The sequence below is a fragment of the Ambystoma mexicanum genome, chromosome 6q, assembly GCF_040938575.1.
Source record: "Ambystoma mexicanum isolate Mex_15411 chromosome 6q, UKY_AmexF1_1, whole genome shotgun sequence".
Taxonomy (NCBI): Eukaryota; Metazoa; Chordata; class Amphibia; order Caudata; family Ambystomatidae; genus Ambystoma; species Ambystoma mexicanum.
The window spans coordinates 1429174127-1429189178 of NC_090937.1; the positions used below are offsets into that span (position 1 = coordinate 1429174127).

General features: G+C 43.6%; 1 protein-coding gene across 6 annotated transcripts in view; it reads right to left on the bottom strand.

The window, feature by feature from the left end:
* FGFR3 (fibroblast growth factor receptor 3) overlaps positions 1-15052 on the bottom strand; it is a 145096-nt gene that overhangs the window by 36590 nt on the left and 93454 nt on the right. For all 6 annotated transcript variants that reach the window (XM_069632141.1, XM_069632140.1, XM_069632138.1 and 3 more), the window contains 3 exons: positions 8361-8482; positions 7574-7684; positions 2828-3018 (listed from right to left, as the gene is read on the bottom strand). In XM_069632141.1, the coding sequence (XP_069488242.1) occupies positions 2828-3018; positions 7574-7684; positions 8361-8482 (424 nt within the window). The remainder of the gene's footprint in view (positions 1-2827; positions 3019-7573; positions 7685-8360; positions 8483-15052) is intronic.

Below are 15052 nucleotides of genomic sequence, written 5' to 3' on the forward strand. Positions count from 1 at the left end.
TCGAGGGGGAAACCCCTGATGCGATTATACTGAACATGGGTGCAGGAGACACCCCTGCTTCTCTTTGTTCACTATAATCAAACTAAATGGGATATTTATTCGAAATGTTTGGGTGTTACTAATTTTCGTTCAACCAAAATTCGAATAAATATCCCATTCGTTTTTTTCCAGTCATTTCTAAGGATTCCTAAAGAACTTAGTTGACTACCATATTGTTTGCTCTGCTGTTTTCATTTCCAACAGTGGTTCTTCAGGTGTTTTTGGGTAGTCTGTTGATCCCTTAGCAGTGACAGCTATCTGCTGAAACACACTCCTAATAAGTTGTAATTAAGTCAGTAGTGACAACAGTACCCTTAGTCCATAGACCCCTTTCTGACATACTTTGGCATGCCCCAGGGAAGGCGGACAGGGCCAGAGCCTGTTGCCAATCAGCCTCCAGCCTATACCAGTCTATAAAACATACACAAAACACCCATTCGAACTTCTTGATTCTAGGGAGATCATCTACACCATTTTTGTGGATGACACCTAAATATTCATCCCTATCGCGGGTGATCATATCTGTGACACAATCAACGTAGTCTACAGCACAGTCCAAAACTGGATGACCACTCACAACATATGCCTCAATGATGAAAAAACTGAGCTCCTCCTCATAGGCTCGCCACGTCGGTTTAGACACCTGGATGCTACCTTCTCCTCTTTCTGCTGTGATGGCACGGCTGTCCCTGTTCAGAAACAAATAGAAACTCTGGGGTTCTAGCTCAAAGCAGATCTAGCCATGACCAGGCAGATCAATGCTCTACCATTGTCTACTGCTTATACTGCAAGACTTATCTCTCCGAGTAGACAATTCCTCTCACTGAACAACTGTCTCTCACAAGCGTTGATTCCCTCTAAACTTGACTACTCATAGGCACCTCGAACATCTACATGTCCAAACTCCAACTATGCCAAAATAAAGTACTTTGGGCCGACCTTGGGCTCAAACGCTCAGACCACATATCAGCTACAAAAAAGTGAATCCCACTGGCTCCCCATTAATGCTTGTGTGGAATTCAAAACCGTGTCTATCGCACAACGCTGTATTTACAAGGAGGCCCTCCTCTACCTCAACAATTGTATCTCCCAAATTGTCCTGGTGTGAGCGCTCAGATCTAGTACTAGCACCTTGCTATTCACCCACTGCTATAATAGCAAATGAGCCGGTGGCGTCAGTTTCTGCGTCACAGCACCTTTGCTCTGGAACGCTCTGCTTCAAATTAGAAACAAGCATTCGCTCACCACCTTACAAAAACTAGTGAAGACCTGGTTGTTTGACAAATATGAGTAACAGCCTTTCTCTGCCTCCATGCCTATGATGTTATTGTGTACTTGTTTCTACTGCCTACACTGTACAAAATGCCATGATACGCTTGGGTCTGGGCATTTCAAAAATGTAAAGAATATAAATAAATACAATAAATAAATAAATATGTACACGTTGCCATGCCACCACACTGCTCCTCTGCTGCATGCTCCACCCAACTGTCAATCTCTTTATACAGTTCAGACTTGGTTACTTTTTAGCAAGGCAGGAGGGCGTATAAGCACAAGGAAATGTGGAGTAAAAGTACTGCTGTCACTATGGTGAGTAACATTTTCGTACTGCTACTTCTCATTCTCCTTCCGCCATACTGTATGTAGGAGGTTTCCAAAGTATTCTAAAGAAGAGATGGTGGATGGATGGTTATTGATTTGACTTAAAAAGATTTCTAAGAATAGCCTGACCAAGAGCAGCTTTGTTTCGTGAACTTGAATCCAGAGAATGGTATCAGACTAGGCAAGGAGTGGCCCATGTGGCCTCCTTGAGAGGTTTACTATAGAGGTATGCCTCTGATTGGCAACCAAGGTTGACTTTCACTTCAAAAGTATCAGGTTCCCCTAAGGGGATACCCTCTCCTTAACGTATAGGCCTCAAGAATGGCAGAAACCAGGCAACAAAACTGAACAGCCTTCACTGCATCCAGGCAGTGCAGCACCCGGTCAGCTTTTGAGGTTCGGTTCAGAAAGAATAGAAGGAGTGAGAGTTCCTCATTCAGATTAAAGCTTGACACAATTTTGGGGAGGAAGGTAGGGTGAGACCTGAGAACCACTTTATATCAGGGTACAGACTCAGAAGGGGATCCTGTCCCCACTCACAACAGAAAGTGTCCAAGGGTCCGTGGTTATCTCATTCCAAGATGACAGGTGAAGGCATATCTGTCCTCCGACTGGGGCAGAATGCAAATGTGCCTTTGGCATGTCAATCTTTGGGCTATTGCCCTTGGTTGAAGCAGTACCCCAAAAACATGTGTGGTACAAGTCTTTTCCTTGCCTGTGGGCCAGAAGACTCTGCAAACTGGAATAACCAATAGGCACCTGGAAGCCCACACACAGAAAATACTTATTTTTGTTAGTTGTACAAAAACACCCATAGCTTACTTTAATTCAATTTATTTATTTAAATTTTGTTTTGGGTATGTATTGCTCGTGAACCTAACTTTGGGAAGGAATGGAGAACTGTACCTCGGTAGGGGTTAAAGGTCTACATTAAATTAACACAAGGGCGAACACTCCTTACAACATAGCATTTATTATCAGCATACTATTTGGTGCTGCAGGGAATGGTTAGCAGTTACTGGGTAATATACCATGCTGAGAGGGCAAGTGGGGTGTAAAAGAGGATGGGGCTGCAAAACTTTTTTTCAATAGGGATACACATAGCGTATTAACACAAAACATCAGAATGCTAATGTAGGCAAACTAAATCGCAGAGAACACCATGGTATATGTTGTAGACACTCACCTTCTGAGAAGCCAGGTACTCCATGCCTCGGGCCACCTGGTAGGCGCAGGACACAAGGTCTTTAAAGGTCAGCTGCTCCTCTGGAAGTTTGCAAGTATCAAATGAATAATCCATGCCAGGAGGGCGCCGGGCTCTCAAGTACTCCCGTAAATTCCCTTTGGATGCATATTCCACCAGCACATAAAGCGGGCCTGAAAAATGATATCAAGTGGATAAGAGAGACACTATGAAGGGTGATGATAGGGACGACAAGACTTGATTATCGCAGTTAGAGGGACATAGGATGCAGTCTGTATTGACACTCCTGTTTTCCAGTGGCATTTTAGCAAATTTAAAGTGATGGTGGCGGCAACATATCATGCTTTTAGCCACTTCCTGAGCGAGTTAGATATCTTGGCTAAAGCTTTTTTAATTTGCTATTTTACTTCGTTTTCAATCTTGATGGTGCTTTATTTTACATTTATTGTGAGCCTGATTCTTCCCTCCCCAAAAACTCCTTTCATTGTGCGTGTGGTGCTTTAATTGTATCTTTTCACTGCAGCGTGTTTCTGCGCTGCTGGCAGTATCTCTTCACTTTCCTCCAACTAAGAGCTGCAAAGGCTAGCTGATCTCCATTGAGGGCAAATCTGTGCCGGGAGAACTACCAGCGCAGCGGACTGGCGCAGTGGCCGCACCGAAGGCGTGCAAAAGGCAAGCTCGTCTGGGAAAGACTGGGCAACGACCGGAAAGGTCTTCTTTGATGCTTCCCATGAACCGGCGGCTGATCTTCAGCTCTGCCATGTCTGTCTCTAGCTTGTCGGGGACTTCAACCTTAGTGTCAACGACACAGCGCATAATAGAATTGGTAACTTTATAATAGATATGAACGAAGTGACATTATTCCAGCATGTCAACTGTCCTACTCATGGCCTGAGTAATACTCTTTAACCTTATTTTTGACCCGAGGCCAGAGACATCTTCCCAGTCCTATGGATTGATCATTTTATTATCCCCTTCTTCTGGGCACTCTTCTCTAGTCCTTCTGTACCACTCTCAACCAGTCCCTCGTGGGGCCTGGCGATCAGTCACTAAGGAGAACATCATTGATTCTATAAAGGTGCATCACTACGGCTCCACTGTGACCAATATATGGACACGCTTCCAGCCACTTTTGTTACAGTGGCTGACAGCTTGGCTCCTTTTAAAAATCCTAGACCCATAGCTTGTCTCTCTGAGCTCTGGTTCTCTGATAAATTGCGATCTCTTCGCCTCCTGCGCAGAGAATCGGAACGCAAATGGCTTCTACTTAACGATGCGGCTACTAAAAAATCCTTTCAGTTAGCCACATATCACAAGGTGATCTGTGCTGCCAAAAGGGCTTACTTCTCATCCTGTATTGAAGGCTCCATTAAACAGTCTAAGGAGCTGTTCTGCTGTCCCTACGAGACCTATCCCACCATCTCAAATCCTCTGTGACTTGTCTGCTTTTTCTGTTGAGAGAATTGACAACATTCACTCTGTGACCTCCTCCTATGGAGATAGAGCATCCCTGTCTACAACCACAGTAGCAACTCATATATCTACCAGTCGTTGGTCCACCTTCCCTATTTTTTCGACAGAGGTTGTTTCCTAGGCAGTCACTAAATTGAAGTTCGTATCTCCTATGAATACCATTCCCCTTAATATTGTGAAGGACATTTTGCCTCAAATTGCGGCCATGCTAACAGAGGCAGTGGTTAATAACTCCTTTCAAACAGGGTGTATCTTGGCAGCACTTAAGCATGCTACTGGGATACCTCTGTTAAAGAAGCCTTCGGTGGATCCCCTAATTCCTGCCAATTTCCACCCCAGCTCCCTCCTTCCCTTCTTGATAAAACTTCTAGAATCCTTGGCTGGTCCACTGCTTACTGCTTTCCTCGAAGAATCAGTTTTTCCATCCCTCGCAATCTGGTTTTAGACCGAGGAGAGGCACTGAGAGTGTGCTGCTCTCCGTTATGGATGACCTGGCTTCCATACAGGATCAGGGTGGGGTAGGAGACCTATTGTTACTTGACCTCTCCGCCGCCTTTGATACAGTCGATCATTCCATCCTGATCAACCGTCTGACAGAGGATGGCCTCTATGGGACGGTTCTCTCTTGGTTTTCCTCCTTTCTTTCAGGTCGTTGCCCATCTCTTTCCCTCCGCCCTTTTCGTTCCAAATCTATGACTCTCACATGCGGTGTTCCCTAGGGGTCTGCCATCTCTCCCACGCTGTTCAACATGTAGATCCAGCCCCTGACTAAACTCATTTTCTCCAACGGCTTTTGTTGTTATTCTTATGCAGACGATACTCAGATACTGGTTTGTTTTTATCTGTTGTCGTCTGAGTCAGCCCCCAGGTTTAGTGGCTGTCTATAGGCCATAGGAGAATGGATGGGGAATTAAAGACTAAAGTCAAACAGCGATAAGACCGAGGTTGTCTCCTCTATTGACTACTGTAACTCTCTGTATTTGTCGCAGTCAGCTTTCCTCCTGCGAAGGCTACAGGTCCTCAAAAACTTGGCAGCCCGTATGGCCACCTCAGCAACTCGCTACGCCCACATTTCACTTGTGCTACGGTCGCTTCATTGACTGCCGGTAGCACAGTGTATTCAATTCAGGCATTATGCTTTGTCCATCATGCCTTTATGGACATGGGGTTGATTACCTCCAGGTGAAATTCTATCCCTACATTCCTAGGCGAGCTCTCCGCTTGGTTAACTGTCTTCTTGTCCCAGTCCCTAAGTTTAAACTCAGCAGGGTTGGTGGACATTCATTCTTTGTTGCAATAGCCAATCTGTGGAATTCTCTTCCCCGTCCACTGCGGGCTATTGCCATCAATCTTGTTTCCGCCTTGCATTACAACCTATCTTTTCTAGGCCACCCTCTTCATCAGTAGTAGCGCCATGATGCCTTTGGGTGTATGCAGTGCTTTAGAAGTTACTTATAACATAACATAACCTATTGACATCACAGGAAGTGAAATTATGCTCCAACAACATCATGTGAACATTTTTGAAAATACCGTAGCAGCCAATTATTTGTAGGCACCAGAGTTGCAAGGGGAGCATGCAGGTCAAAGTTGTAAATCCTTGGTCATCATTTAGTGTGCTGGATCTGGTACATCTCATAGTTGGGCCTACTCACAGCAGCGATTTTTTACACTTTATTATGGGGGAAAGCCTCCCATAACACCTTTTTACACCCCTAACCATTCCCCACCCCTTAAATATTAAACAAAGTACACTGCCCCTATATTTTCCCCAAAAATGCAGTGAAATAAATAGTCAAAAAAACACAGGGAAACATTTGCAGTAAGTTGGGCTAATACCACAGTGCTAAAGGCTGCATAACCAACAGTACTGGATTGGAACAAAATCACTGCTATCTATGTCTTTGTGGCACGCACAGCAAACAGCTTAATGACCTCATGAAACAAGGTCCTTCACCTCAAATAAGGGGCTGCAGGTGCGAAATCTGTTGAATCCTGTCTAGATTCCACTACGCTTCAATTTTGGGAATGCTTTTCTGTATTTCTACAGTGAGTGGGAAGGTGACAGATGTCCCAATAGTTTGGCCAATCAGAAATCTGGAATGCTTCATCGTCTTTAATTGGCTGGAATGCAAGTATTTCAGCAAATCAGTGTGCAGACATTTCTTCTTCCCAATTGGCCAACACGTATGGGCACCATCATTTGCTGGAATTATTTGTCTCTAGTTTTGGGTCCGATTCCGCCCAATACAAGAGGGTGACGGGAGCCATAATCTGTATTTTATACCACTGTAAACAGAGCAACATGTTTTTCCACCCAACACTAGCAGCCATATCATTCCAACAGAAAAATCGGATATCTCAAAATATTTTTGACGATTAAGATTTTTACTTTGTGGTATCATTTTTGGACAAAATAATTGCACATTCACAAAATAAGTAATAAGGTTTTCATTACAAAATGAAACGGTCAACAATATCCTGTCAAAATGACAGAAACAGTTTTCATTGAAAACAATTTAATCATATAGTTTTCATTGGAACTTTGCTAAGAGAAAGTTGTTTTGTGGTAAAGACAAATTATATAAATAGAGCAGGAGATGGGGGGATACGGGATATATGATAACAATGGGAATTGTGCAGGACCAGGAATGTGTGAATGGAGTTGTGGGACGCTGAATGGCGCTGGGAGGTGGGAAAGAACTTTAAGATGGCCCTGGCAATGTTTATGACAGTCAGTCTTGAGGGAGGACACCTGAAAGTGTACGGAAGGGAAGTGAACATCTTGGCAGGAGAGACACTGAAGAGGGTCAGGAGGTAGGCTGTGGATATTGACGTGCAGCTCATAAAGTGAGAACCAAGGTGGGAACAGTGTCTTTGTGGGTAGATGCTGGGGAAAATAAGGGACCACATGGGGGCGCACCTTCAAACTGTGAGCGAGGTGAAAACAGCCGCCAGTTTTCCCCCAAAAAACAGTTTTCTCCAACCTCATGCACACATAAAAACAAAGCCAAAAGTTGTAGCTTCCGCGATAAGGGTGTGAAACAAAACCCCATACAGGATTTTCAATCTCAACCAAAATGTATGAATTAATTCCTCTAATAGAGTTCTTCCCTCCAATTTACGAAGCTCTGTATAGTGTTTTCACCATCATGCCTTTAACTTTCTGTTACTCAACGTTTGTTAATGCAATGAAAAACAGGGAACTTATCGAATGTCTTCATAACAAGTAGGTTAGAAGCATATGAAACCTACCGTCCTGCGTGCAGGCTCCTAGGAGATTAATGATGTTCTTATGCTTTCCAATCATTTTCATCATTTCCATCTCAGAAACCAGATCGGACAGGTCCTTATCTGTGGCATCATCTGAAAATGACAAGTAGGACGGTTAAATACCTGAGGAAGAAAGGTCAGATTGCATCATAAGTGGCCATATAATTGCAGACAGTGTGGTGCAGAGGTATGGGAGACAGAATTATCCATATTTGTGGTATTTTGGAACATGAAGAAGTAGGCTCTTCACTGGGAGGGCAAATAAGGGAATTCCGATATACTGCAAAACACAACGGCATTGCTTTTATTATGTGTCAGGATATTCATCTGCATAGTTCTTAGTTCCTCCAATAGAAAAGAGCCTCATAGTTTGGACTGCCCATAACCATATTACCTACTTGGAATTTGAAAGTCTCTTCTCCGTAAGGGCATGCAATGGTGGGTTTACCTTTCTGAAGCCGCCCAAATCAATCAAGTTTGCAAAGCACAGCAGTACAATGTATGCATGGACCTTGAAGGCATGGCCGGACCTCCTAGCTCATCTGCGCTCACAATTCCACTGTCTTCATCAAGCAAGTATTACTCCCAAGACTTATTTAATGGCCACTTGCGGCCATGTGTCTGATGGACTACATCATCTCAATAGGGACTTTGCATCTGTAGTATCTTTTTGCAAAATGAAGGGTAAGATAGTCTGGCCTGGCCGCTTCCTACCTTTTATTTTCACTTTTGCCCTGAGATTTTTGTTAACCTGACAAGACATACCCACCTTTCAGCATCTTAACAGCAACAGTGATTGCTTTGTTTGGCTTCTCCTTGTCAATTCCAACAGCGTCCGCCATCACTACCTGCCCAAAACAGCCTTCCCCGAGAGGTTTGCCGAGAGTCAGCCTAGAGGAATTACAAAGGGGGGATGAACTTTGGACCCAAACATACACAACATAATAGAAATAACATTTTGTTGCAATAAGGAGTGTTCTTAGACTAATAACGTTCATAACATGTTCAGATGGAATGTCCATGCAGTATTTGATGTGAACATTCAACACATCTCAGGTCTGTGTAAAAGCATTTTGCAGAGTGATTTTATGTGATGCTGTGTCTTAAACTTAAGTCGACAGTATTAACACTTTCAGCAGTTACTAACACATGCTCTGTGAGACGGGAATAACCTTCGAAATACACAACAGGAAATCGGTACTCGGATACTAAGAAGAAAGGTGCTTAAGAGAATAACATATAAGCTTTGCAATACAGTGTGGGAATGACTGAATTAATATTCCACAAAACTGGAAGACCAATTTATTTTCCATAATAAGGTGTTAGGAAGTCATGGAGTAAATGGCCTGTTGTTAATATTTGTCTAGAAACAAGTCAGACCTGGGTCCCCATATTGCCATTGAGCATTTCACTCTTGTGAGGTCCTAACAGTAATGAAAGATAAGAGCACGTGCTATCCACAGCACTCAAACACTTTACATCTGTGTAGTGCTATAGGAAAATGAACCTTTCAGGCGATTACATTCTTAGTTCATGACTGCCCTCCTTCCAAACTAGCTGGGAAAAGCTGAAACTTTAAGAGCTTTCAGTGTGGCTCTGCTAACTACATCCCTGCATATTATGACCCCACTCCTATGAATAGGACTTCACTAACTGCCACTTCTTGTTCCATTTGTTTTTCTCCTATAGCATAGAATATGGTATTCAGGGTGAGTGTTGTGAAGGATGGAGAGCACAAACTAAGTGTAGCGGAATCCTCAACTGGGTACTTTTACCTTACTAAAGGGTATGTTTAACTTACTCTGGCATACCTGGCATACCCCCTCCCCGAAGTGGTGGAACTAGAGTTTACAGTTCAAAATCTGAGTAGGCGGTGACATCATATGCCAACTGTGTCCAAGCAAAAGGATTGCACAGAACCTCCAGGCCAAAAAATGCACCTTTGTGACAGCCTTTCAGATTTCCAAGATAGAGAGATGTCTTTGGAAAGCCACAGGTGACGACTTTGTACTGGTTGAGTGCTCATGAAGTCTACAGGGAACAGAAATCTACGTAACTTGTAGGAATGAGCTATGCAGGAAACTATCCATCTTGCTGTGGTAGCTTGTGCAGGCTTTTTTTTTTATTTTTTTTATTTCAAGCAAGACCAACCAAAGGTACAAAAGATAGTTTCATGTTCTAAGTGCGGACAAGATAGGATTTGTAGCCACTGCCACATCCAGATTATGTAATGAAATGTACTGGTAATGTACAATATTAATAGAGCCCGGACTAAGGCCTAAAGGCTTCTAGGCGCTAAGGAAGGACAACCTGGTGTGCAGCAACGCAACAGAAAACAGCTATGAAACTGGAGGTAGCCTGCAATCTCGCACATAGAAGCAGGTAAAGCATTCCACAGTGAGGGGACAGGAACCAAAAAGGAGCGGCCCTCTATCCGGGCTCTCTGGTAGCGTGGAATTTTAAATAAGATTTGCGACACTGAGCAAAGACGCCTGCTAAGTTGATAACGCTCCAGTTTAGTTTGCAGATGGTCTGCCCCAGTATAATAAAATACCCAGTGAGAAATGCATAAAATCTTAAACTCAACTCAAGCTTTAACAGGCATCCAATGAAGCTGCCATAGCACGACTACAAAAGGAGTGATTTTAGGTGCGTCTAAGGGCAAGCCGTGCTGCAGATTTTGAAGGACTTGTAGGCGATGCATCTGATACATTGCTTGCCGTAGGTAGATACCATTACAATCATCTGGAAGAAGAGTTAGAATTTTCCGAAGCATTTTTAGTTTTGAAAAGTGGGTGTTGCAAACTGCAGTGATCTGAGCCGAAAGGTAGAAGCCTCACACACAAGCTTTTTACTTTAGTACTATGGGACAGACAGGGGCCCAAGGAGTCTGGACAATACTCCAGGACCTCGGTTTTCTCCCTGTTAAGCTTCTCCCACTTAGTTGACATCCAGTTCCCTATTGCTGATAAACAATCTCTCAATTTATGTGGAGGATCTGCTGTAGGTGAGTCAAGGGGGAACACTAACTGTGTGTCATCGGCATAAGTGTAGAACTGAACCCCAAATTCAGAAATTTGGGGTTCAATGAGGTCCGCCAGAGGATGCAGATAGAGCTTAAAAAGAAGAAGTGACGAGGCAGTTCCCTGGGGCACACCACAGGAAAGTGAAGAGGGAGTAGAGCGACAGGAACTGTAAGAACAGTTTGTGTACGGTCTGCACAAACAGATGGAAACCACAACAGTGGAATACCAGAAATCACTGCTTGCTCAATACGGCCCGAAAGAATGTCGTGCTCCACTTTATCAAAGGTCGTGGAGAGGTCAAGAAGAATCTACAACCCCCCCCCCAACTAACCCCACACGATCCTGTAGCATCGCTAGATCGTCCAAAAACGAGTGCGGGGCAGACTCGTTACCCATCAGAGGTCTGAAACCTGAAACCCGATTCATATGGGTGTAGACAATTGTTAGATTCCAAGTAACTGGAAAATGCAGAGTTATAGTATCTCCCATAAGTTTCATTAGAACCAGCAATAAGGATACAGGCCAGTAGTTACCTGCCAAAGATTAATCAAGCTGGCGCTTCTTCAAAAGCAGAGTGACCAGCGCATGTTTCAACGGGGAGAGAATCCCCGCCGGATGAAAAAGAGTAATGAAGAGCCACAGTAAACACAGGAAAAGCTTTCTGTGGGAGGACTTGAAGAATATGTAGGGGAACAGAATCCATGGGAGACACTGGTATAAGCTAACTCAAGGCCTTGGAAACTATTGTGTCATCAACCGGTTCAAATTGGAACGGCTCTCCTAATGATAAGGTGGGAGGCCCTATCCTCTGGTCAGAGTTGACTTGATTCCGACTATCATTCGAAATAGACTGTTGGATCAAACAAATCTTCTCTGTAAAATATGTACTGATAGCATCACATTGGGTCTGTGGGCAGAAAGAGCTCCACTGGAGGGGGGGAGGAGAGTTCCTTTGCAGTTTTAAAAAGATTCTCTGTGGGCATGCTGCAGAAGTGATACGATTGGCATAGAACCTTGATTTTGCCTCTGTAATCGCATTATGATAGTGAATCACTGCTTGCTTACAACGGATTTCTTGCCTCCTGATAATAGAGCACCACCTGTGCTTGAGACAATGACAGGCCTATCAGGCCTATTTACAGGTTCGCAGGCTTGAGGTAAACCAAGGCGCAGAAGGTTTAGACCACCCAAACCGTGTTTCCTCTGGGGCAAAGGAATCTGCTCCTTCTATCAGGGCATTTAATAAAGCAGTGCATGAAACCTGGCCATCACATACTACAAATCGATTGGTGTTAGCCACCAAGCGATCTGCCGGTAGGGGGGTTTCACCCCACTCCAGAAGCAGTGTGTTTGGAGACAGTTGGAAGACTTGCGGCGAGTGGCTGGGAAGGCGATAAATATACGGTAGAAGAAAATGATCCGACCATAACACTGGGAGAGGACTATACGTGGATGTCAGTGTTTTATCAAAGAAAACTAAATCTAGCTTATTCCCACCACAGTGTTTGGGAAGATGCTTTTGCAGTGAGAAAGAAGTATCTATTAGACTAGTCAACACATTTTGGGTATGTAGGTCGGCAGGATCCTTAGGATGAACATTAGGATTAATTAGGATAAGGTTAGGATTAATTATGGCCAGATACGCAATAAGCGGAAAAAAGCTATTTCCAGAATTAGCTAACCCTGGAGGGGGAGATCGGTATACAAGTAAAATACGAATAGATACATTGGGAGTCAGCTGAGCAATTAGTTGAAGTCTGGTGGATTATGCAAAGCCTCCTCAGCTGACGAAGAGTGCGGTCTAGGCTAAAAGACTCAGAGGACGATCTCTTAGTTGAGGCAAATGACAGATAAAACCATAGGTATGCAAGAAGGGGACATTCTTAGAATCACTTTGTGCCTATGAAAAACCAAGAATGTTTTTTTTTTAGCAGAAAGAGCTTATAGCTTGCTAAATTAGCTGCCTGACTGTTTTACAAGAAAGAAGACCAGGTTCATATAAGGTCATTGTGTATTATAGACCCCAGATCAAAGTTCATATCCCACTGAATAGCATGTTTTCTCATACAAGGCAAAAATGAAGACCATCCAAGTGTTACCCTCATGCGTATACAGGTATGCAGCAACTGTTGAAAAGTAAAGTTTGCAAAAATCAAAAAGAATCCATTGGTATACCAAATAAGCGCCTCGATGCCCAAGGGCTGTGTGAGCGCTTTAAAAATGTAAAATAAATTAAAATTAAATTAAATATGATATGAAAGACCTAATGCAGGGCCTCATACAGAGTTTGGTGGTATTACAACATTATAGCTGCGGAAATGTCACCAGACTGGGTTACTGTTACCACCACTGCCAACTTACCAAACTCTACCAGATGGGTTGCAGTGAGGCAGTGTCAATTCCCACTTTTTTAGTCCATAGTACTCCATGGGGACTTTGGAGAATCTACGGTACACTGTAAATCCTCAATTATTTGAAAGTAATAGAAGAGGAGAAACCTCCAGCTCTAAACTTGGAAATTGCCTGTCTGGTAAAAGTGGTGATAAATCCATAATCACTAAAAAGTATTTTTTTACCACACTACAAAACTTAAAATGAGACCCATTGTCCATGTAGTAAGGACAGTGTTCATTTTTAAAAATTAAAAATCCAATAACAAAATTAAAACAAGTTGCTGTTATATTGATTTTTTGCCACACTTGTGATTTGTATTTTTGTCTGTGTTTGAAATGCCAAAATGCCTACTGGCGAAGAAAAACAAGTTACTTCTTACCTTGTAACGTTCTTTCAAGGGGATGTTCCTCCGACCAATTCCTTATCTTAATAGATTACTTCCAGCTTGCAGGCCTCAGAGTTTTTTTTCAGTAGAGGGCGCTGCGCGTCGACCTCCCTCGAGTTGGTGTCCCTCAACAGCCTCTGCATCGGTGCTGACGTCATCGTGCATATAAATAGACTCGCGCAGCGTCCGTTGCTCAGTTCCGTTTTGAAGCTTAAGAGTAGCTGTGCATGAATTGGTTATTGACCTTGAAGGAGCGTAAGCTGCAACCACAAGGGAAGTTTTACTGAGGGGATGGATGGGAGGGGCGATAAGGAATACGTCGGAGGAACATCCCCTCGAAAGAACGTTACAAGGTAAGAAGTAACTTGTTCTTCGAAGGGATTGTGTGCTCTGACGTATTCCTTATCTTGATAGACCCCATAGCATTGGTGTGTAAACGGAGGTGGGAATAAAATTGTAATATTTCCCTTTAAGAATGAACAGAGTGTAACACAGCTTTGCCATATCTTGTCTCCTGGCTAATTTTGTAAAGGTATGTGCGGACGACCATGTGGCAGCCGCACATATGTCTCGAATCGGTGCCACTCTTTGGAGAGCCAAAGAGGCTGCGATACACCTGGTTGAATGAGCCCTAAGGTGTTGAGGGGGCTCTTTCCCTGCCAATTTGTAGCATTCTAGAATGGCTAAAATAATCCATCTTGAAATGGTCTGTTTTGTGATTGTGTCCTGCACAATCTATAAACAGTTGGTCTGCTTGCCTTATCCTTGCAAGTCTGCTGATATAAAAACTCAAGGCTCGCCTTGGATCCAGCCTATGTAGCCTCTCTTCCTCTTTCCCTGGATGGGGAGGAGGATAGGATGAAGGTAAGGTTATCTTCTGAGTGATGTGGGATTTCAGAGACTACCTTTGGGAGGAAATTAGGCTTCACTTGTAGGTCAACTTTGTCTTTGTGAAAAATTGTATGAGGAGGTTTGTAAAATAGAGCTTGTAATTCGCTCACTCTTCTGGCAGATGTCAAAGCCACTAGTAATACTGTTTTAAGGTTGGGAAATCTTAATGAACAAGAATGGAGTGGTTCAAAGGGAGTACCCATCAGGAAATTTAAGACGAGATTTAAGTCCCACAAGGGAACTTGAAACGGCTTTGGGGAATAGACATTAGTTAACCGCTTCAGAAATTGAATTACTAGGGGTAATTTGAAATATGATGGCTCCTCCGCAGTGCGCTTGAAAATCGACAGCGCTGCGAGGTAGCCCTTGATCGTACAAACTTGAAGACCTGAATTTTCCAAATACAGCAAAAAAGATAACACAATTGGTGTACCGCATGAAAAGGGTTCGATATTCTTTTCTGCAAGCTGCAAAACTTGTTCCAACGGTTGATGGCCTTCTAGCCGAAAGCAACACCTCCATGACGTCATCTGGGAGGTCCCAATCCTTGTATCTCAACCTTTCAGAAACCAAGCGTGAAGGTGAGGGTTCTGATGTCTGGATGGAGACCTGACCTCCCTTCTGCAAGAGAAGATCCTCCCTGTGCGGAAGACGAATCGGAGGGCAGATGGACATGTCCAGAAGGTCCGGGTACAACGCTCTCCTGGCGCAGTCTGGGGCAATTAGGATCATAGTCTTCCGGAATCTTCTCAACCTCCTGATCAT